Consider the following 25109-nt stretch of genomic DNA (forward strand, 5'->3'; position numbering starts at 1 on the left):
GCCCTGTCATGAGGATGGGAAATATTGGCCCATGTGCTGGATTCAAGCCAGAGTTAGCCCCCACAGTGCCGTATTTACCTGTGTCTCTGCAGGTATAGGGAATCACAGCTCCCAGTGGCAGCACATCGCCATTCCCAACCATTGATAGATGTGATCGCCTGTACCTGAGGAGGTTCAGGTAAATATAGTGACAACTGCCCACTAGGGGCTAACCCTGATGAAACACCACTGTTTTATTGCCCACTCCAAATGGGGGGGGGGGGTGCTGGATGTGGTGTTCTTACTTGATTCTTAGTGGGGACCTGGGAATGATTATAATATAAATCCTAAATAAGAATATACAAGATTCACACCTGTATCAAAACTGATTTATCTCTTTCAGTTGTGCAACAGCCATGTGTGTCAAAAGTAACCTCATAAAAGCTATGCCATTATTTGCATTTTTATGAGCTATAAAGGAGGTATGAAAGGTGTGTTTCTCTGTAAATGGTTTACTCTAAAGTATCAGGAATATCAGTATTGATCTTGGTTTTGATCTGGGATGTGGTGAAGTTTTTAGAGCTATATATAATATGTTCTCACATTTTAAGCCTGGTCTACATTGATAAATTAGATCTACCTAGCTACAGCATTCAGGACTGTTTTAAAAAACCCACACCCTGTATGACATAGTTAGGTTGATTGGGCAATGGAAGGATTTTTCTATGGACCTAGCTATCACCTTTGGAGAGGTGGATTGCCTATTTGAATGGAATAGGAAAAAAAACCCTTCTGCAGATGTGAGAAGTGTCTGCGCTACATCTGCAGAGCCATAACTGTGTTGCTGTAGTGTAAACTTATCCATAGCTGAAAGGGAACCAGTGAATTTAAATCAAAGACTTCCTTTCTCCAAAGTGCTATTTTTCTGATGTAAAATAAGTTGATTTTTTTCACAGAATGTTTCAAGCCTTTTTATACTTTAAAAAGACCTAAAAACAAGACAGCTTCTGAGAAAATACTGATACTGCATAGCTGAACAGACTAGTAAAACTTTACATGCTGCCATATGACAAAGGGCTGTGAGCTCATCAGCTCTCAGATTAAACACAGACAATAGATCCGAGAGTGTTACAAGAAGTGTTGGTGGTTCAAAGGGTGGCTTTCTTTCTTCTGAGTGCACCATACTTCTAGATATCAGTATCCAGACAGGTACCAAATTTGGTAATTATGTTGTGTTCACTGTAACTAAATTTCCTTGGCCATTTCAGTTGGGTAATATAGTCTTCATTTTCCTTCCCTGATTTGTTTTGAATTAGTGCTATGTGCTGTTTAGTAGTTGTTCTCTCATGCATTTCTGTAGAGGGAGAAATGATTTTTTTGTATACAGAGGCCCTGATTGAGCTGTGTGTTCTAGATGCACAGCTTGGGAGGTGCAGCCACAGCAGGCAGTGTGGGAAACACAGCTGACTTTCTCACCTTTGAAGAGTGATAGAAATGTAGCTGTGTTAGTCTATTGTAGCTGAAACAAAATGCAGGACTATGTAGCACTTTAAAGACTAACAAGATGGTTTATTAGATGATGAGCTTTCGTGGGCCAGACCCACTTCCTCATTTGATCTGAGGAAGTGGGTCTGGCCCACGAAAGCTCATCATCTAATAAACCATCTTGTTAGTCTTTAAAGTGCTACATAGTCCTGTATTTTGTTTCTCACCTTTGTAATTCTGGCTCCCCATACTTAAAGCAGCCTCTTCTGAGCTTCCCACAACTACTTACAGGTCACACTTGTGGCCCTGAGCAGACTCAGTACAATGTGCTGTGGTTATGTCCCCTCCCCTGCTACCTCTTACCCATCTTCTGAATAAGAGGTTGGAGGGAAGCAGTGCTCTACAGAGAACCATTCTACACTTCTATAGTGATGTAAAAGGGACATTGTGAGAAAATTGGGAGACTCATGTGTAAATTGCTTTGGGTTCTATTGAAATGAAAAACTTTGGATGCAGTGGACAAATAACTAGTTACCTGACTAACTGAACTTTTTAAATAAGTTTTCTAATGAGTAAAATGAGTCAGGTGAAAAAAAATAAGATTTTAATTCATGAATTAGCACATCTCTTCACAAATATCCAGGATCTCTTTTATTTTCTTTTTTGATCTTCCTTCTGGAGGATTCTCTGTGATCATGGCAAAGCCCTGAGGACATCTTGCTTTTTTTCTGTATCTCTATAAAATATTTTCCTTCTCACTTTTAATCCTGAGGCCCTAATTTGACAAATTAATTTTCAGAGAGTGACTACATTTTCATCATCTGAGGTGGCAAGTAGGGTGACAAATGGGGACTGTGAGATGTTTAACTTCTTTCTTGTTATAACTTTTCATCTATCCTGGCTCAGACACTACCCCTCATTTATGTACTTTAATCTTAATGTTCTCGATATTGCCCCTAATTTTTCTGTCAGATAGTTGACAGTGTCATACTCAATTAGTGTACAGAAGAGAACAGTTCCCTGTAGGCCATCTCTGATACACAAAATTTTTTAGGTACTTTGCAAAACATTTTATAGAGAGAGAGATAGATAAACTTTCTTGAAACATCATAACTTTCCCTATTTCCTGCTTTATTTGTAAACTTTTAGAAAATATTTCAGATTGTCTTCAAAGACACATTCTGATGTCTGTAATACTGTCAGAAAAAGAGAACTTTAAGATGGTAACTAATCAGGAGAGGTGCTAAGAACCAGCAACAGGTTCTCAGAATGTGTTCTGCCCAGGTGCCAAAGAGCCCTCAGGAGAGCAGTCTGTCATTAGTTCTGATCTGCCATTTAAACTTAATGGGCTCGTCTACACTGGCCCCTTTTCCGGAAGGGGCATGTTAATTTCACCTATCGTAGTAGGGAAATCCGCGGGGGATTTAAATATCCCCCGCGGCATTTAAATAAAAATGTCCGCCGCTTTTTTCCGGCTTTTAAAAAAGCCGGAAAAGAGCGTCTACACTGGCCCCGATCCTCCGGAAAAAAAGCCCTTTTCTGGAGGATCTTATTCCTACTTTGAATAAGGAATAAGAGCCTCCGGAAAAGGGCGCTTTTTCCGGAGGATCGGGGCCAGTGTAGACGCTCTTTTCTGGCTTTTTTAAAAGCCGGAAAAAAGCGGCGGACATTTTTATTTAAATGCCGCGGGGGATATTTAAATCCCCCGCGGATTTCCCTACTACGATAGGTGAAATTAACATGCCCCTTCCGGAAAAGGGGCCAGTGTAGACGTAGCCTGCAGGTCTGGGTCTATTGGTAACATTCAGAAGTGTTCTTTATATATTTTAAGTAGTAGTAACTTTTTGCACGATGCTACAGGCAATACTGTACATGGTTGATTTTTAATACTTCTAAAACATTGGCTCATGGAGTTGGAAGTAAATTGCTTTAAGAAATTTGAGAAGTATCTCCCACAATGAAGTTATTTCCCTGACTTCCAGCATTCTGAGATGGTAGACAACATTAAAAAAATGTGAAATCGAGGCTTTTCCAACCTTGAAATGAAGGGAACATCTTACATTTCTATAAAGGAAAAACACAGGTCAGCATAAACTGGAGGTGGAAGTATAACACAGTGAGATTCAGCTACAGAGGCACAGTAAATTCTGAAATGCCATCTGATTCTTCCAGAGTCCCATGTTTTCCATGATTCTGTAATTGTGTAAGGCCGTGTCCACACTCAGGGGTTCTTTCGAAAAAAGTAGCCTTTTTTCGAAAGAACTTCCCCTGCGTCCAGACTCAAGCCGCGTTCTTTCGAAATTAAATCGAAAGAACGCGGCTTTTCTTTCGACGGCAGTAAACCTCGTTTCACGAGGAAGAACGCCTTTTTCGAGGGAGATCCGTCGAAAGAACGTGAGTCTGGACGGGGGGAGCCCTTTCTTTCGAAATTATTGGCCTCCAGGAACAAGCCCTGGTGGACAATCTGGGCCATGGGTTGCACGTCTGTGGTTCCTGGCTGCAGCCATTCCTTAAAGGGACAGGCGCACCCTCACAGCCACTTGTTGCAGACAAGGAGCCAGAGCACACGGCGACCTTGCTGCAGCATGTCACAGCCCCAAGAGCGTCCTGGCCCTTCCTCCGAGCCTTCTGGGGACCCAGCCAAGGGCTCCAAGCGCCGGGCACCATCCTGGTCCGGCGCAGAGATAAAGAGCCTGCTGGAGCTGTGGGGAGAGGAGGAGGCCTTACAGGCCCTCAAAAGCCGCCGGCGAAATGCCGACATTTATGGCCGCATGGCTGAAGCCCTGGCCCAGAAGGGCCACTACCCCCGCACCCAGGACCAGGTGCGCTCCAAAGTGAAGGAGCTGCGGCAGGACTACGCCAAAGCCAGGGAGGAGAGCTCCCGTTCTGGGGCAGCCCCCCACTACTGCCCCTACTACCCAGAGCTGGACCAGATCCTGGGTGGCAGTGCAGAAGCACGCACACCACGGTGGTTCGTGCAGTCCGGACTGGCAGACCCGGTGGTGGACGCTCCAGAGCGGGAGCTACAGCAGTCTGGAGACGGGGACATGGGCCCAGAGGAGGAGGACACCGAGGAGACGGCGACCCTCACCCTGGAGCCAGTCACCCAGACCTCTGAGGCCTCCCAGGCGTCATCTGGCGCGGGAGAGGAAGCAGCAGGTGAGTACAGTGAGTTTGTGTCACACCCGGGGGGGGGGGGAAGGTAGGTGGGTGATGCACAAGGGAAACCTGTCATGCTCAGGCTGATGCCCAGGTGTCTCTCTCTCTCACACTCACACTCACACTCACACTCACACACAGTGTGACCTTCAGAATGTCTGCTTTCCCTGTCTCAAGGGAGAGGGCATGCCCTTTTGGACAGCTGTTGCACACATGACTGATTGTGATAGAAATGTAGCCGTGTTACTCTGATCTGAGGAAGTGGGTCTTGCCCTGGAAAGCTCATCCCCTAATAAACCATCCTGTTAGTATTGTAAGTGCTACAGAGTCCAGTTTATAGGACTGATTGTGTCTTCTTCTTTTCCTCCACAGCCGGACCAGCCGTGGAAGAGGGCCGCAGCACCTCCATCTCCATCTCCACCTCGGAGACATGGGAGCCGCAGACACAGGCGTGTCTACGCCGACATCCTCCGGCAGCACGTCGAGGCTGTGCAGGAGCAGAACGCCATCCTGCTACAGAGGGCGGAGGCAGAGGAGCGGTGGCGTGATCGGCTCATGAATGAGCTGGTCCTGCAGCGCACGGTGCTGTACGCCACCCTGAGGGAGGTCAGCGGCTTGCCTGCTGCTGTGCCTGGTCCTGCTCCTCCAGCACCCCATGACCCCACCCCACCAAACCCCCCTTCCACAACAGCAGCCCTTTCCCCCCTTGGACCTCCCTCTCCCCCAGCCCCCCCAGCTCCCCAGCCCCTCTCTCCCCCTGGCCCTCCTCTCCCCCAGGCTTCCACGTCCCAAGAGCCCCCCAGCAGCCAGCCAACCGACAGGTGCATCACCCGATCCCGTAGCCGGGGAGCACCCCAAACACGAGGCCCAGCCAGGAAAGGGAAATCTGCCAAGCCCTGTTCAACCTGATCCCCTTCCCCCCTCCAGGTTTCCAGTCCCCTTCCCCCCTCCAGGTTTCAATCACCCCCATCACCCCACTTATTAAGCACAAACAAAGGGTTAAAGGAACTGTTTGTTTATTGTATATAGTTTGGCAACAACAAAAATGAAATTTTTTTTTGTTATTTTGCCACATTGTTTGATAATATGTACAAAATTATAAATAAGTAAAGAGAACATTTTATTTTGAAACACACCCTGGTGTAAGTGATGTGTCCAAACTGGGTCAGGAGATGGGTTGTGGAGGGAAGCTTCTATTGGGGGCCAGGGCCCAGTCCCCAGGCAGAAGCCCCTCAGTGCACTCAGTGGCCTCCACTGGAGAATTGCTCCCGGAGGGCCTCTCGGATGCCAACTGCAGACCGGTGAGCCTGGCGGATGGCAGCTGTCCGGGGCTGGGCAAAGAGCCTCTCCTGGGCATCAGCAGCTCTCCCCCACCCTGGTAGGAAGGCCTCCCCTTTCCTCTCCACGAGGTTATGGAGGACGCAACACGCGGCCACCACCTCGGGGATGTTGGTCTCCCCCATGTCGAGGCGTGTGAGCAAGCACCGGAATCTGCCCTTTAAACGGCCAAACGCACATTCGACATGGTTGCGAGCCCGGTTAAGGCGAGCATTAAACTGCTCCTTGGTCGCTTCCAGGTGGCCGGTGTAGGGCTTCATCAGCCACGGCATCAGGGGATAGGCGGCATCAGCCACTATGCACACCGGCATGTGCACATCCCCAACTGCAAACTGGCGATGGGGGAAAAATGTTCCTGCCTGAAGCCTCCGGTACAGGTACGAGTTTCTGAAGATGCGGGCATCGTGTGCCCGCCCTGACCACCCAACACAAATGTCCGAAAACTGTCCACGATGGTCGACCAGGGCCTGGAGGACCATAGAAAAGTAGCCCTTTCTATTGATGAATTGTGCTGCTCGATGGGGCGGTGCACGGATGGCAATGTGTGTCCCATCGAGCGCTCCTCCGCAATTGGGGAAGCTGAGGGCAGCAAAGCCGGCCATGACACTGTCCAGATCCGGTAGACAGATGAGCCTGTTGAGCAGCTCCGAATTGATGGCCCTCACCACCTGCAGAATGAGACAGACAACAAAGTGTTAGAAGGGGTGCCTTATGTCTTAGGAGGAGAACCCACCGCCCACCTTCCCTCTCAAACAAACAGCCCGGGAATCCCCTCCTCAGAACCCCCCCCCCCCCACAATTCAGGGTGAGTGGAGGAGCTCCCTCCCACTCCCACTCCCACTCCCACTCCACTTGGCCCTTCCTGACAGTCTCCCTTCCCCCCACCCCAAACTGTGACTGTCCCCAGACAATGACTTACCTCCATCAAGACGGCCCCGACAGTAGATCTCCCCACGCCAAATTGGTGTCCCACGGAGCGGTAGCTGTCGGGGGTTGCCAGCTTCCAGAGGGCAATGGCGACCCTCTTTTCCAGGGGGATGGCGGGCCGCAGGTGGGTGTCTTGCCGTTGCAGAGCAGGGGCAAGCTAGGTACAGAGCTCCTGGAAAGTGGTCTTTCTCATGCGGAAGTTCCGTAGCCAGTCTTGGTCATCCCAGATCTCCATCACGAGCCGGTCCCACCAGTCAGAGCTGGTGTCAAACCTCCAAACACGCCTGTCCACGAAAAAGTTCGGAGGCAAGGGCAGTGTGGCTGCCGGACGGGGGAACCCCTCGTCCCTCTGGTCTGGGTCCAGCTCGGGAAGGAGCCTCATGATTGTCTCACGAAGATGCAGCAACAGCTGCAGTATGGTGGTGTGGGGCCATTGCCTGCCCAGGGGCAGCTCTGGCTCCATGCCACAAATAAGGGTCTGCAAGCAGAAAAACCTCAAAAGAAAAAAGCTGCTGGGGTGTCCCAGGAAGCTGAGCACTCCAAAGCAGCACTGCAATGCCTTGCAAAATTCCTCAAGGGACAGCAAAGGCAGCTGCAGGAGCAGAGCAACGGGTGTTCAGGAGTGTCCCTCTCACCACGCGTCTCTGCAAAGGGCAGGCAGGCAGCACCCGGAAGGAAATGCTGCCCCCATACCCTGGCAGAAGCAGTTCCGGGTGGCTTTCAATTTCGAAAGAGCGTCCGCGCATTGTAGTCTAGACGCGCTCTTTCAAAAGAGCCTCTTTCGAAAGAAGCCTGCAGTCTAGACACAGCCTGTCTGGCTACAGAAGTCATTTCTTATGGCAGAATCCAGATTTCCATTACACAAGTGCATTTGTAATGGTTTTATAGTAGTGAAAAACAAAAACCTCTTCAGAAGAGGCAAGTGTAAATGGAGGCAATGCTGTGTCTCTGAATCTGCAGATGATAGCTTGGAACCAGGATTTTGAGAGGTGAAAAGTCCCCATTCAGTTTAGTGTAATGTTAATGTCAAAATCTAATCATGACAATTTAGTGTCAAGATTAAATATTTCATGGGAGGGACCTCTAGCTAATATGTTTGTTGGTTGCTGCTAGATGCAGTGGCAGATACTGGGTGCATTTAAGGGCAGCAGGAGAAAGAATAGTGTGAGAACTGGTTGCTGTGAGGCTCTGATCCAGAAAAGCATGTAATCACTTATGTAAATTAAAACATGAGGAGAATTCCATTGAAATTGATAATCATATGAATAGAGCAAAGTTTGCAGACATAGTTTCCTACTATATCCCAAAGCAATAAAGTAAGAGTTCATGCATCTTTTTCAAGGTGCCTACATTGGCTTCTCAGAGCTCCACTACTCTTCAGGCACAAGAGACCTAAACTGCTTCCTAACCCTTTCTGGATAAATGCCAAAAAATTCAAATAACTCCTTCACCAGTTGCCAGAAGCCGTAGGTCCCCCTACATAACTCCATAGCTTCTACAGAGGAACTAAAAATGGAGGGTAACTAAGGGTATGTCTACACTACCCCGCTAGTTCGAACTAGCGGGGTAATGTAGGCATACCGCACTTGCAAATGAAGCCTGGGATTTGAATTTCCCGGGCTTCATTTGCATAAGCGGGGAGCCGCCATTTTTAAAACCCTGCTGGTTCGAACCCCGTGCAGCGCAGCAACACGGGGCTCGAACTAGGTAGTTCGGACTAGGATTCCTAATCCGAACTACCGGTACACCTTGTTCCACGAGGTGTACCGGTAGTTTGGAATAGGAATCCTAGTCCGAACTACCTAGTTCGAGCCCCATGTAGCCGCGCTGCACGGGGTTCGAACCAGCGGGGTTTTAAAAATGGCGGCTCCCCGCTTATGCAAATGAAGCCCGGGAAATTCAAATCCCGGGCTTCATTTGCAAGTGCGGTATGCCTACATTACCCTCCTAGTTCGAACTAGGAGGGTAGTGTAGACATACCCTAAGGTAGTCATTGAGACTAAGATTGTGGGGGATACTACTCCTGGGAGGAATATGCATATACTGGTTTGAGATGGATTTTAAAGAGACTAGGGGTATGTCTAGACTACATGGCTCCAGCAACAGAGCCATGTAGATGAGTTTACTAGACACAGGAAAACGAAGCAGCGATTTAAATAATTGCCGCTTTGTTTACATCAAAAGGCTTCCCTTGTCGACTGCGGCGCGTCCAGACTGCCCTGCTATGCCGCCAAACAGCTGATTGGCACAGCGTGGCAGCCATTTTGATGTAAATGAAGTGGTGATTATTTAAATCACCGCTTCATTTTCCTGTGTCTAGTAAACTCATCTACATGGCTCCGTCGATGGAGCCATGTAGTCTAGACATACCCCATGAGAAAAAACAAGGTTTTATGTGTAAAAGTCATATTTAATTCACAGAGGGCGTTCTTCCTGATCCAGCTCATGGATAGCACCTTTTGTTCAAAGAGGGATCTTCCCCTTGAAGAAGGGTTGGGAAGTCTTTGGCCTGCTAGTACTTCATCAGAGTAGCACTTCTGATATTTTTAGTGTATTTTTCAATCTGTTTTTTGTTTTCATCATCAGGCTTTTACCTTAAGAATAAAGCAAAAAACTGTGTGATAACTTCTATCTGCTGACAAAATACTATTTGTAGCCTTAAGAGAAAACATAGGCACTGGCCCTTAGGCAGTTTGGCTTGTTGGTGATATCACAGTGTAAGGCAGGAAGCTGTGCAACAGTAAAATTCTTGGTCAGAAGGGAGAGAGCCACAGCTTTTTGCCCAAGACAGGTGATGGCTAGGAGCCAGGATCCATAAGTGGATGCCTTTGAGGGACTGTGTTGGGGAATACAGATTTAGTTATTCTGAAACTGCTACAGACTTTGCTTCAGAAATGGCAATGTGCCACTAAAATAGCATTGCTTTGTTTCAGAAATGTAAGATTCTTTCTAGAGAATATTTAGAGTGGAGAATATATTGAGTTCTTATAATAAATATTTTTTATGTCAGACGGTATGTTTCCTGGCACAGTTGAGAGGAGAGAGACAGAGAAAGGGAGACAGAGAAAAATACCTGACATCTTGCAGTCATAATTTTCTGCCTATATTTTGTTTTTTCTGTTTTGTTTCTTCTAAATTTAGAAGGTGGTTCCCTTATTTGTGACACCAGAGGTATCCTAGGTGCTGCTAATCTGTACAAGACTGTGGAGGACTACAGAAAAGGAGCTGGAGGTGTCATAATGGACCACAAGCTAATTATGAGTCAATAGTGTAACACGACTGAAAAAAGAGAACATCATTCTGGGAAGTATTAGCAGGAGTGTTGTAAGCAAGACATAAGTAATTCTTCCACTCGCCTCTGTGTTGATTAGGCCTCAACTAGAGTATTGTGTCCAGTTCTGGGTGCCACATTTCAGGAAAGATTTAGACATAGGTGACCAGTTCAGTGTGGGGGAGGGAGTACATGAAGGGAGCAACCCAGCTAGCAATCAAAATTTTGGCAGGAGCATAGGGGGGTGGTGCATCTCTTAAGTGCTACCATGAATCACTCAGGAATGTGGACAAATTGGAGAAAGTCCAAAGAGCAACAAAAATGTTTAAAGGTGTAGGAACAGGGTAGCCAGGTGTCCAGTTTTTGCCTGGACTGTCTGTTATTCAGGTCTCCCGTCTGGTAAAAAAAAACAGAAAATACCGGATATATGAAATGTCCAGTATTTCCTATTTCGGATGGAAGCCCGACGAGGACAATTTTTCCCTGCCGCATCTGGCAAAGACAGGGAACTGAGAAGCGTGGAGCCATTTAAAGGTGCAGTGCCTTTTTTTCCTCAATAACTTTGGTCGCCCCCCCCCTTTTTTTCTCAACAACTTTTGTCTCCCCCGCCTCTTTTGTTTTTTTTCAACAGAATTTCCAGTGTGTGTGTGTGTGTGTGTGTGTGTGTGTGTGTGTGTGTGTGTGTGTGTGTTTTCGGGGGGGCGGAGGAGGTTGGTATTTTTGTTAAATCATCTGGCAACCCTATGTAGGAAACAGGACATATGGAAAAAGTTTAAAAAAAAAACCTGGGTTTGTTTGGTCTGGAAAAGAGAAGATTGAGAGGGAGCATGATAACCATTTAAAGTACATAATAGGTTGTTGAAAGGGTGAGGGAAAAGAATTGTTCTTAATCTGTGAGGATGGGACAAGAAACAATGGTAATGGGCTTAAATTGCAGCAAGGGAGGTTAAGGTTGGACATTAGGAAAATCTTCGTAACAGTCAGGGTGTTTAAGTATTGAAATAAATTGCCTAGGATGGCTGGGAACTCTCTAGCATTGGAGATTTTTTTAGAGCAGGTTAAATAAACACCTGTTACACATGGTCTAGATAGTGCATAGTCCTGCCATGAGTGTGGGGAATGGGACTAGATAATCTCTAGGTCCCTTCTAGTTTTATAATTCTATGATATTGGTAGAATGTATTACTTTATTACATTGCCTGCTTTTAGTTATACTTTCTTTACTTTAGAGAAGCATGTTTTTCTCTCAAGTTCTTCCTGGCCAGTAAGAGCAACACAGATCAAGAAATCCATAGTATTTTTCATTTAATACCAGTACTGTAGTGCAATCTTGTTGTTATGAAAATTGAACTTACAAATGTAGAATTATGTACGAAAATTGTATTAAAAAACAAAACAATGTAAAACTTTAGAGCCTACATATCCACTGAATCCTCCTTGTTCAATCAGTTGATCAGACAAATTAGTCTGGTTACAATTTGCAGTAAATAATAAATACCATCTCAGAGCTGGAAGGGACCTTGAGAGATCATTGAGTCCAGTCCCCTACCCTCATAGCAGGACCAAGTACCATCCCTGACAGATTTGCCATAGATCCCTAAATGGCACCCCCTCAAGGACTGAGCTCACAACCCTGGGTTAAGCAGGCCAGTGCTGAAACCACTGAGCTATCTCTCTCCAATCACCCATGTTTGCTGCTTCTTGTTTATGATATCACCTGAAAATGAGAACAGGTGTTCACATAGTACTGTTGAAGCTGGCATCACAAGATATTTGTGTGAGATGTGCTAAAGATTCACGTGTTCCTTCATGCTTCAGTCACCATTCCTGAGGACATAGGTCCATGATGGTGATGGATTCTGCTCAATGATCCAAAACAGAGCAGATCAATGCATGTTGATTTTCAGCATCTTAGTCAGAGGTCATCAAGAGGAGGTTGGCTTTCTTTTTGGAGCTTAGTTCGGTAGTTTTTGCATTGTATTGTTGCTCTTTCAAGACTTCTGAAAGCATGCTCCACACTTTATCCCTCTCAGATTTTGCAAGGCATTTCAGATTCTTAATTCTTGGGTCGAGTACTGTAGCTACTTGTAGAAATCTCAGATTGATACCTTCTTTGCTTTTTGTCAAATCTTCTGTGAAAGTTTTCTTAAAATGAACATGCCCTGGGTCATCATCTGAGACTGCTATAATACAAATATATGTCAGAATGCAGGTGAAAGAGAATAGGAGACATGCCTTTCTTTCCTGAGGAGTTTAGTCATAAATTTAATTAACACTTTTTTTTTAAATAAGCATGATCAGCATGGAAGCATGTCCTCTGGAATGGTTGTTGAAGCACAAAGGTTACATTTTTATATGTCCCTATCTTGGCACATAAATAGCATGCAATGCTGGCTACAGAAGTGCCATGCAAGTACATATTCTCACTTTCAGGCAACAGTACAAGCACATATTCTCACTTTCAGGCAACACTGTAAACAAGAAGCAGGCAACATTACCTCCCATAAATGTAAACAAACTAGCGTGTCTTAGTAATAGGCTGAATAAGAAGTAGGACCAAGTGGACTTATAGGCTCTGAAGTTTTATATTGTTCTGTTTTTGAATGTAGTTATATAACAAAAAAAATTTTACATTCGTAAATTGCATTTTCACAATAAAAGAGTTTGCAGTACTTTGTACTTCTGTGAGGTGAACTGAAAGACTATTTCTTTTTATCATTTTTACAAATATTTGGAATAAAAAATTTGTCAGCCATTCCGCCCCACTGCACTGGCCCTTTAAGGCAAGTCCCCCAAGTCATTAATCCATGCCCGGCCTTCCTTCAGGCGGGCGGCACATAAACAAAGACCGCCTCTATCAAGGCCTGGCCGTGGTGTGGGATGGGCCAAGCCCCGGTTCAGGGCGTGGCACCAGACAACCCCAGAGTCAGTTAAATATCAGCCAGATCCTGGTTCAGGACATGGCAACCCCCAAGCAAAGTCAGTTTACGGGTGGGCCAGACCCTTGGTTCAGGGTGTGGTAACAACAACCAGGAGGTTAGGCCAGGCCCTTGGTTCAGGACGTGGCAGAAAACAAACCCAGAGTCAATTAGGTCAGGCCCTTGGTTCAGGGCATGGCAGCAAACAAACACAGATTTGGGGCTCCTTGTTCAGGAGGAGTGCAGGCCAATTGCCTGCGGTGGTGGCAAGGAGGAGGAGCCTGCCACCCAGCAGGTGGGTGGCGGAGGGTGCAGGCTCATCCACTCCACTGTGCCCCGGCCCAGGGGCCTTGGAACAGCAGTGCAAGCTGCTATGGGCTCAGCGGGGACTCCAGCCCGAAACTCGCTGGCATTGGGGCCTTTAACAGCCCCCACTAACCCCTGGGCCACTTCTGGTCTCCCCCTCATCTGGTACCTGACTTTCTGGCTGGGTGCTCACGGAGTCTAGGGCAGGTTCATCCCATTGGGTCCTGGAGGTCCGGCCTAGTCCTCTGCGGCTTGCAAGTCTGTGGGCCTCAGCTGGGCTCCTGGTGCAAGCACTGGCAGGCATCTGGGCCAGTTCCCAGGATCAGGCAGTGGCACCCGTTTCCCCCGGTTCCTGGGCAGGGGCTGGGGCATGGAATCAGGCTGGTCCTCTGCAGGGCCAGCTGGGGTAGGCAGGCCGAGCGGGGCCTCGGCCTCCCATGCAGGTAGGAGGTATGTGGCCTCTGGCTCCTGAAAGGTGGGTCCAGGCTTGGCCTCGGTTCCAGCCTGGGAGCAGGTAGTCGGCCTCGGGCTCCAGGAGAGTTGGAGGCCCAGGCCAGGCCTCGGTCACAGCCTCCCAGACTGGGAGTCCTGAGCAAGCCTCTGGTCCCTCTGCAGGCTCAGCCCTGACTGAGGCTGCTGGCTGGGCTTTTATAGTTCTAGCCCTGCCCCCGGCTTCTGGTCAGGTGGCCGGAGGGGTTCCTCTTCCTCCGCATCAGTGGGCAGCCATTCCGTCCCACTACACACCTCCTCTGGTGTGGGCGGATACAGAAGCACCAGTACGTGCTACTCTTCTGCAACCCAGACACCGACAACTAAACAACCATCTACACCAGAGAGCACCACAGACAAGACCCATAAGAGGTCAGAGTCCCAGCACCAAGCAGCTCAGGTGCCAGCAACCTCTCTGCTGGACATCAGGAATGAGTCGTCACCACATTCCCCGATGGTTGGTGCAGATAACCCAGACTGGCATTGGACAGAGGATATCTCTTTTTCGCCTATGCTGTCTTCTCCCTGCATTGAGCTCTACCCTGAACATGGGAGCAGTTTCTCATCACAACATTCCTCTCCCACCTATTCAGCACCACCCTGGGGCTCAGCTAGACAAAAGACCAGTCAGCAACCACCTCGGTATCCACGGTTTAACCACCTATGGCCATATCCACCTTGTCCCCCACAGTGGCCTCCATGGGATCCATAGGCACAGTACCGACCACAACGACACCACCATTGCCAGCACACATCTCCTGCCACTACAGGTCATCGAGCAACCCATTCATCACCAACATGTCCATCTGAGTCACTTTTGGCTATCATGCAGGCTGACCCGATGGAGGAGGAGGATAACCAACCACAATCTAACATGGAGCACCCTTCTCGGGTGGTCCAGTCCTCATCGTCCATTGATGAGGTGGTCTTCCCTTCCTTCTCTCCTTCTGTGGATGACCTAAAACAATTCCAAGAATTGTTTCAGAGGGTTGCAAATTCGTGTTCTAGAAGGTGCGGGATAAACAGCGCAAGTTGTTACAAATATTGCAACCACCCTCCTTCACAAAAATTGCCCTGCCTATTGACAAAGCCATAATGGAGCCATCCAAGACCATATAGCAAACACCAGTTTCTATTCCTCCTACAAATAAAAGGGTGAATCGGAAGTATTTTGTGCCAGTAAAGGGAATGGATTTCCTCTTTTCCATCCCCAGCCAAATTTATTGGTTGTGGACGCAGTCCATCACTGCTCTAGACTGCCACAATTTAGGTCCACCCCTCAAGATAAGGAACACAAGAGGTTAGACCTCTTTTGGTGGAAGGTCTACTTCTCAGAAACCCTGCAGTTCTGAATCTCCAACTACATGGCCCTTCTCACAAACTCTGATTATGCAAATTATTTGAGATCGCAGGAGTTTATGAACTTCTAGAGCAAAGACCACCACAGCTCCAGTCCAGTATTTAAGAGGGCTAGTCCATAGCCTGCACTGCCCTTCAAGCCTCAATGGATGTTGTGGACACAGCAGTTAGTGATGGTCACAGCAGTAGTGATGTGCCACACCTCCTGGCTGCAATCTTCGGGAATCTCGAAAGAACTACAGACCAGAATGGAAAACCTTCCTTTTGACAGAATCCATTTATTTGCAGCAAAACCAAACAAGGTACTCCACTCTATGAAGGACTCTCGGGTGACCCTTTGCACATTGGGAGTGCACACCTCACCCAACAAAAGGAGGCATTATACACCAAAGCAGAGGCCACAAGATGCACCCTTGCAGAGACAACACCAAAGATCCTTTGACTAAAGGTCCAGACATCCCTGTGGCAGAAGGTGTCAACATACACAGTCTACCATGCCACAACCATCAGTGAAAAAACTGCATCTTTGAAGGTGTGGTCAAGGGTCTGAGCAACCTCCCTGAGAACCAACGCAATCCAGCCACCTTTTTGGCCACCACCTATGGCCCTTCTGCCATCAGTGGGCCCATATTACCATGGACCAATGGGTGTCAGCCGATGGTCAGGGCAGTGCGTGGTGTGTGTGTGTGTGTGTGTGTGTGTTAAACACCCGAGTCTTCAACTGCTAAGATAGGGTCCCTTTGCAGCTGGCAGCCTAGAAAAGGCTGACGGGTGCCTGAAGAGTCTGCAGAGAAAGCTTATCACACCCGTCTTTAGCTGCTAGGATGGAGTCCCTTCGCAGCGGGCAGCCTAGGGAACCTGATGAGTGCCCCTAGGGTCTGCCCTGTGGAGGTGGCAGAGCCCAAACGCCCAGCTCTCACTGCATCTACCCTTTTGACCAGCTAGAGTTCTTTTAATTGTGTCTGGTTCTGTTACAGCAACAGGAGGAGTCAGGTTAAAGCTTAAACAGTTACAGGTTTATTAAAGGGAAACTTGTAAAGCATATGGTTACAGTGGCTATTGTTCTACTTCTTAACTGCTAGCAAGTACAGGTCTTAAAATGGTTACAAAGGAAAAAGGAAGATAGAAAGTAACGGTACCAAGTGACAGCTTAATCTTTAATCTAGTTCTATGTATGCACTAAGACAAAGGACACATACAGGTACATTTTTTACCCCCTTCTGCGTCTCTCAATTCCAGTGTGTCAGGCCAGGACCGGTCATTCAATTCTCCAGGAAAGACGAATATGAGGCTGGGCGTCCCCATGTGGACCTCAGAAGGCAATTACCTAACCCGACCAGCAGATAGATGGTAGATTGACGCTCAGAGCGAGTGTGCTGCTGGGCCTATCTTTATACCCGTGGGGTCATGTATTCTCTTTCTTATCAATTGTGCTGGTTCGTCTTTGACGCCAGTTTTTACAAGGGAGTTGTGAACTTAATTTATACTTGTATATGAGAACTAAATTGGGAATACAGGACATTCTTTACTCAGCGGGAGATTCCTTTCCCAGGGACGGCAGTGTGATCATATCAACATAGGTGCCAGCCAAGGGCAGTTCTCACAGCCTCTAGGGCGTCTATTGGCTTGGCCACCCTCTCTTGTCTGTGTTTAGTTATCCAGGGTCAGATGAGCCAGCATATCGGGGCCTCTGGCAAGGCATCAAAGACTATGCTGATTTTAATGCTGTCTGTGTCCTGTGTGCTCTAGGCACCTCAGAGGGGCAAGCAAGGTGGATGTGACAGGGGGGGCCTCTGTCGGGCTACAATGGGTCCTCAAGATTGTGAGATCGAGCTACACCATTCCCTTTATGTCTATACTGCCTATTCTTCCCTCTTCAGGGACCCTTCACATGAGCATCTGTTACAAGCAAAAGTACAAAACCTCCTTGGCATAGGTGCCATAGGACCAGTTCCTCCACAATTCCACAGGAGAGAGTGCTATTCAAACTATTTCCTCACACAAAAGAAGACAGGAGGCTGGAGGCCTATCTTCGATCTCAGAAAATTAAACAAATTCATCCTCAAGCAGAAATTCAAGATGGTAACACTGGGGACTAACATACCAGCATTGGACAAGGGGGACTGGTTCTCAGCCCTTGACATTCGAGACACCGATTTTCACATAACCATCCATCCTTCCCACAGAAGATTCCTCAGATTCACAATGGGGGGAAATCACTACCAATATCATGTCTTATTCTTTGGCCTCTCATCTGCACCTCACATATTTTCCAAGACACTAGCAGTGGTCAACACCTTGAGATGTCAGAGGGTGATCGTATTAGTCCCTTATTTAGACAATTGTCTAATCAAAGGTACTTCTCACCAACAGACCTTAACCATGATAAACATCACTCAAGATCTTTTCTCTCATCTTGGTCTCCTAATAAACCTTCAAAAATCCACCTTGGAACCTGCTCAATCAATAGAATTCATAGGAGCCCTACTAGACTCCTATGTAGGAATAAGAGATCCTCCGGAAAAGGGCTTTTTTCCGGAGTATCAGGGCCAGTTTAGACGCTCTTTTCCAGCTTTTCTAAAAGCTGGAAAAAAGAGGCGGACATTTTTATTTAAATGCCGCGGGGGATATTTAAATCCCCCGCGGATTTCCCTATTACGACCTGTGAAATTAGCATGCCCCTTTCGGAAAAGGGGCCAGTGTAGACGAGCCCCATAAGTGGGACCTGAATCCCACGATCCTTCATCACATTTGTTAACAGTAGGGATTTCCAACAATAGATTCGTTTGCTGCCAAAACCAATCACAAATGTCCATATTACCACTCCAGAACGGGCTGAGGCAGGAATTCACTGGGAGACGTGTTTCTGTTACTTTGGACAGCCCTACTCCTCTATGCCTTCCAACCAATCCCCCTAGTCTCCAAGGTAATCCACAAAATACGCATGGACCTAGCAACAGCTACCTTGATTGCCCCATTTTGGCCCAGACAGCCGTGGTTCCCTTATCTTCTATACCTTTTGACCTACAACCTGATACCTCTTCCAATCACTCCTGAACTTCTTTCCCAGCATCTAGGTCAAATATGCCACCCTAACCCTTGGACTTAGACTTAGCATATGGTTCTTCCATGGTTCCAAAATGAAGAACTCACCTGTTCTGAGAGGGTAAAACAGGTCCTATTGAATAGTTGTCATCCTTCCACATGGTACATGTACCAGAACAAATGGTGGCAATTCCAGGCATGGTGTTGTCAATGGCAATTGCACCCTACCACCATATCTATATCTACCATCCTCAAGTACCTCATGGACCTGAATGAAGCTGGTTTGTCCATTAAGTCCATAAAAGTTCATTTAGCAACCACTGTGGTCTTTCATAACCTAGTGGATGCCTCCTCGATTTTTTTGCCTACTACTAAGCATTTCCTCTCTGGCTTACACAAGATGCATCCCGATCTGTGTCCACTGGTACTACCATGGGATTTGGTGCTTGTCATTAACACTGACGTGTCCTCCATTTGAGCCGTTAGCAACTTGCTCCTTTCACCATATGACTACAAAGGTGGCATTTTTGGTCATGAATATGTGGGGTAGGCAAATGGGCGAGATTGCAGCTCTAAGGGTGGACTCGCCCTATACAGTCTTCTGTAAGGGAAAAGATTACACTATATCCGCATCCAAAATTTCAACTGAAGGTAATTTCTTCTTTCCATATTAATGAAACTATTTACTTACACACATTTTACCTAAAGTTCCACCACTCCATCAGTGACACTATCCGACACACCCTGGACATATGTTGAGCTATGTCATTTAATCTGGACAGCACAAGACAATTATGAACATCCACCATACTTTTTATCTCTACCACTGGGGTCAGCTATTTCAGCACAGCAAATATCTAAGGGTATGTCTACACTACAGCACTAATTTGAACTAACTTAATTCGAATTAGTTAATTCGAACTAAGCTAATTCGAACTAGTGCATCTAGACCTAAAAACTAGTTTGAATTAGCATTTTGCTAATTCGAACTAGCATGTCCACATTGAGTGGACCCTGAACCAAAGTTAAGGCTGTCCGGAAGCAGTGCCAGCAGGGCATCAGGTTAGGACTTAGAGCGTGGAGCTGCTGTCTCAGGCTAGCCGAGGGTTGTGCTTAAAGGGACCCGATCCCCACCCCGGACAGACAGTTCTTAGGGTTCCCCACTTGCTTGTCTACCTCGATGAGGGACAGCAAAGCAGTCCTGTCTTGGAGTGCCCTGAGTGCCCATACTCGGCACGTCACAGCACTCGGCCATCAGCCCGGCTGCACTTGCCGCAGGCTGCCATCCGGGCGGGTCAATCGGTGGGCTGCAGGAGAGCTTCCACCTTGAGGAGCCCGCAGAGCCACCCCAGTCCTCCCCATCGGGGGCTCGTACCCCATTCCTCCCTCATCTCCTTCCACTTACCCCTCCTAGCCCCCCTTCCTGATGTAAAAAATAAAGGACACGTGTGTTCAAAAATAGAAACTCTCTTTATTTAACAAAACAGGGGGTGGAGGGGGGGATTAACCTCTGGGGAGACTGGGAAAAGGAGGTGGGAGACGGAAAGAGAGAGGATGGGAGAGGGGAGGAGGAAACCTGGGAGGAGGGAGCTGGAAGGGGGAAGCCAGGGGAAGAAGGAGGAGGGGAAGTATCAAACTATGGTACGCCATATCTTCAGTACTGTGTACAGATGTGATCTCCTCACCCCAGAAAAGATATTTTGGCCTTGGAAAGGGTTCCGAAAAGGGCAACTAAAATGATCTGGGGTTTGGAACAGGTCCCATATGAGGAGAGGCTAAAGTGACTGGGACTTTTCAGTTTGGAAAAGAGGAGACTGAGGGGGGATATGATAGAGGTCTCTAAAATCATGAGTGGTGTGGAGAGGGTGCATAAAGAAAAGTTCTTCATTAGTTCCCATAATAGAAGGACTAGAGGACACCAAATGAAATTAATGGGTAGCAGGCTTCAAACTAATAACAGAAAGTTCTTCTTCACAAAGCAAATAGTCAACCTGTGGAACTCCTTGCCACAGGAGGCTGTGAAGGCTAGAACTATAACAGAGTTTAAAGAGAAGTTAGATAAAGTCATGGAGTGCTTTTAGCCATTGTCCCTGGCCTCTGTTTGTGGAAGGCTGGAGATGGATGGCACGAGACAAATGGCTTGGTCATTGTCTTCGGTCCATCCCCTCCAGGATAGCTGGTGTTGGCCGCTGTCAGCAGACAGCCTACTGGGCTAGATTGACCTTTGGTCTGACCCAGTACGGCCATTCTTTTGTTCTAAGCTCAGGGCTCAGGGTGGGGGTCTCAGTGGACCTCCTTGATTTTCACGCAAACCTGCTCCTGGGTTCGCATGTGGCCTTTGGTGGCCAGGCTGGCAGCTATTCTGCCCTAGGCGGCCACTTTCCTGTGCCTAGTGCGGAGGTCATGTATGTTGGAGGCCTCCCCCCAAACCTGGATGAGGTCCACGATCTCCGCACTAGACCAGGCGGGTGCCCGTCTCTTGCGGCCCTGGGCAGGCTCCTGGGAGCCGCCAGCCTGGTCCCGGGAAGAGGCGGAGGGCTGGGTGGCAGGCTCATGCCGTGTCAGGTGCAGGGTCTGCTGGCTGGGTGCTGGCAGGCTTGCACCTGGCATGGGCACCGTAGCCAGACCATGCCCCTTTAAGGGCTCCGGGGCCAGGAGGGGGGGCAGAAGAATTTCCCTGGTTGTTCCCAGAGTGGCCACCAGGGCAAGCTGGGAAGGGTTAGCCTCCCACTAGTTCGAATTAAGGGCTACACAGCCCTTAATTCGAACTACTTAATTCGAAGTAGGCATTAGTCCTCGTAGAATGAGGTTTACCTAGTTCGAATTAAGTGCTCTGCTAGTTCGAATTAAGTTAGAACTAGCGGTTTGCATGTGTAGCGCCTATTAAAGTTAATTTGAACTAACAGCTGTTAGTTCGAATTAACTTTGTAGTGTAGACATACCCTAAGTAAGCCATACCTGCTACAAGCTTCGCAACAAGTTCCCCCCGTCCCAGTGGATCATGGAGCAGTGGCAACATTTATGGCCTTCCTCAATAATGTGTCCCTCGTAAACATCTGCAGGTCATCTGCAACTTGGTTCATAGAATACTAAGACTAGAAAGGACCTTGAAAGATCATCTAGTCCAGTCCCCTGATTTTGCAGCAGGACTAAGTACCATCCCTCTCAGATTTTTGCCCCAAATGGCCTCCTCAAAGACCGAGCTTACAACCCTGCGTTTAACAGGCCCATGCTCAAACCACTGAGCTATAATGGTTCTTCCATTATATCTTCGCGCAATACTACACATTACAACAGGGTCCCATTCCAATTTAGTCCGTGGGCTTGCTATGCTTGCTACCCAAGGCCATCACCTCCTACCATGCATAGTGCTCTAGAGTCACCTGATTGGAGCACTCACAGGGACACCACTCGAAGGCGAAGAAGTTATTCACCTTGTACATTAGCAATTGTTCCTAGAGATGTGTGTCCTTGTGGGTGCTCCACTACTCTCCCTTCCTCCCTCTATTTGGAGTCTTTTGATGGATTCCTTGGTAGAAAGGGAATGGAGTGACTCACACCACTTGCGCTGTTGGCAGACACAACAGTGTGTGATAACGACTGTGCACGTGTGGCATGGGAAGGCACCGCTAGGGGAAAAACCTCTGATCACCAGCATGTGAGTACACCAACACTTGAATGGAGCACCCACGGGGACACACATCTCGAAGAACCATCATTACTGCACAAGGAGGGAAAGGAGAAGAAGTTACTTACCAAGTCTTCTGTATATTCCTCAGCTTGTCTCCCCCCCTTTTGGACAGCCCATTTCTCTTCATGTTTCCTTGTCTCACTCTTTGTATGTGCACTCTCTCTCTCTCTCCTAGATACTCTGTTCCTCTAGCCCTCTCTCATCTCTATTAACACGCACCATTTCTTCTTGTTGTTTCTTCATATCTTCTAATTTCCCTGCTCCATCTTATTCTCCATATTCCTTCTCAGTGGTTCTGACCCAAATTTTCTCCCTCTCCAGATATTCCTTTTGTTTTCCCTGTTCACTATGTGTAGTGATTTTTCTGCTAGCTTGTTTAAACTGTAGACACGGGTTTGATGTGGTCTGCTTGATCTAATGTATAAAAATTACTGAAATGAGCCACTGGAGAATTGTAGGCAATTATCTATTACTAATTCAGTGTAAATCCCAGGATAGACAAACTGCTTTACAATGCTGGTACTTGATATATTGTTCAACATCTCACTTAAAAAAAATTAGTAGTACACTGTTAAGAGAAAATATTTATCTCAAACCGAGCTCTGCCAACTTTGGACCAAGATTGCTCTTAAATCATATGTGATTTCAGTGGTTCCTTTGAATTCTGTCCCCGTATTTGTTGCAGATTTCACGCTCGACAATTTTATCTTCAATAACTTAATTATGCCTCACCAAAAATAGATTATCTCAAGTACTGTTGTTGCCCTTCTCAGTACTTAGATGGACACTTCAGATTATGTTTAGCATTTGTGACCTCACACTGTGGAATATTATTCTCTGATGTTTGTATGGAATCCCATCATGTGCATCAACTTCATTTCTGCAGTCCCATTAAGATCTTATACTTGAAGATGTATGGGCTTTACCTGTTGGCCATTCAGGTAGAATTACTCTCTTATTATAAGGTTGGGCCACTTTGCATTTGTTGAGTGGATCTGTAGGCTCTAAACTTTTATATCTGAGTCATATTTCCTTCATCTTCTACCTACTGCAGGCTGCAGCAACATGGCTTTTATAGGCTCTCTTGAAAGGATGTCCATTATGACCCATGACAGGAGTTAGTATCCCCTGACTTCTGTGGTTCTGTTGCATGTAAGGGCTCTTTTCCTATCTCACTCTTATCCTTGTTCTTCTGAGGGTCTCTGTCTCCCTACCATGTCTTCTCCACAGATCTCTGAGCCAAATTCTGTTCTTAGTGGTGTTCCTAATTTACAGCAGTACAGGTTGAACCTCTCTAGTCTAGCACCCTTGGGACCTGACTGGTGCCAAACCAGAGAATTTGCCAGACCACGGGAGCTCAGTATTGTCTAGTGCCATTACCAACACTTCCACTGGTTTCTGGGCTCTTAGAAGACATCTAAGGGTAAATTAGAGCTAAGTAATAGTGCAGAATGCTGGGAGCCAGGACTAGTGTCTGTAAACAAACTGTATGGGACTGTGAGAAACTTGGACTCACCCAGGATAAGTGGACATCTGGATAACTAAAATCTTGCCACACCACATATGTTGCTGGACTATAGAGTGTTGGACTAGAGAGGTTCATCCTGTATAATTAAGAAGAGTATGTGGGCCAATGTCCCTACCCCATCTTATCCCTAGGATTTCTGCCCTCTTATGCCTCCTTTTGTGTTTCCCTAATTCTTATCCCCAGATCTTCTAACTTATAAGAGAATAGAATGCTCCTTGAAGATGCACTTTCAAAGCATTTCTGAGATGGATAGATGTCTCTGCTCTCCATTAGCAGTACGGTGAGTTTTCAAACTAGTGCCAGCATCGACAGTTCTAAGCATATGTAGTTAGTAAAAGTTTCCCTAAGTGTATCACATGTGTGAATGTGGCATGGAATTTTGTGTCTGGGAAAGAGAACTGGATAAAGGTCTGGTTTGCTTGTTTTTAAGTCTGGCCTTTTTTTGGTAGCCACAGATTCTTGATTTCAGAGTACCATGTTCAGGCCATCTAAAATATTCTGTTTCAAATATACACATCACAATCAAGATTCAGTGTATGGTAAAATTGGTTGAAAGTGTGTATTTACATTGTTGCCAGACAACATAATGTACAAAATAGTTCATCACTGGATTAGATTTTATTCTGTAGGGTAGGTCAATATATTGGATATCTTTGGATTTTAAATATCTTTTTTATAAGATTATAAGTTTGGTAGAGAAAGATAATAGTGTTAACATTTATATACTTTATGAAAGGTATTGGAGTTGAGTACCACACAACACTTTAAAAAAGAATGATCTAAAATAAACATGGCACACATTAAGGCTATGTTTAGATTGCATCCCTTATTTGTAAAAGGTATGCAAATTAGACGTATCGCAATTGCTAATGAAGCAGGGATTTAAATCTCTCCCGCTTCATTAGCATAAAAATGGCTGCCGCTTTTTTTCGGCACTGAGCTTTGCCGGAAAAAAGCGCCAGTTTAGACTCGGATCTTTCAGAAAATAAAGCCTTTTCCAAAAGATCCCTTATCCCTCTTAAAATAAGGGATAAGGGATCTTTCGGAAAAGGCTTTATTTTCCGAAAGATCCGCGTCTAGACTGGCGCTTTTTTCTGGCAAACCTCTGTGCGGAAAAAAAGCGGCAGCCATTTTTATGCTAATGAAGCGGGGGAGATTTAAATCCCCGCTTCATTAGCAGTTGCGATATGTCTAATTTGCATACCTTTTACGAAAAAGGGATGCAATCTAGATGTAGCCCATGTGTGTTTAAAAACTGGCTAATTGAAAAGTCTCAAAATGTGATTGTGAATGGGGAATCATCATCAAATACATGTATTTCCAATTCATTCCTGAAGGGGTTGGTTGTTGGGCCTTTTCATTTTATCAAAAGCCTGGGAGAAAACAACAGATGACACACAAATTGAGTGAATGGTAAATAGTGAAGAGGAAAGGTTTTACTGATTCAGAGTGATTTGCATAGTTTTGTAAACTGAAGCAGGCACACACCATGCCTTTTAAAACAGCTAAGAATAAATGAGAGAACAAAGAATGCAGGCCCTACTTACAGCATGGGAGACTCTATCCTGGGAAGCAATAATTTGGAAAAATATTAGGGATCATGGTGGGTCATCA

General features: G+C 46.6%; 2 protein-coding genes across 4 annotated transcripts in view; both read left to right on the forward strand.

The window, feature by feature from the left end:
* ERC2 (ELKS/RAB6-interacting/CAST family member 2) overlaps positions 1–25109 on the forward strand; it is a 1112164-nt gene that overhangs the window by 60247 nt on the left and 1026808 nt on the right. The gene's annotated exons all lie outside the window — the stretch shown is intronic.
* LOC142830930 (uncharacterized) lies at positions 3230–7329 on the forward strand. Its single transcript, XM_075938880.1, has 2 exons — positions 3230–4623; positions 4996–7329. The coding sequence occupies exons 1-2, from the start codon at positions 3936–3938 to the stop codon at positions 5169–5171; spliced, it is 864 nt and encodes a 287-aa protein (XP_075794995.1). The 5' UTR covers positions 3230–3935; the 3' UTR covers positions 5172–7329.

Source organism: Pelodiscus sinensis, chromosome 11 (assembly GCF_049634645.1).
Source record: "Pelodiscus sinensis isolate JC-2024 chromosome 11, ASM4963464v1, whole genome shotgun sequence".
Lineage (NCBI taxonomy): Eukaryota > Metazoa > Chordata > Testudines > Trionychidae > Pelodiscus > Pelodiscus sinensis.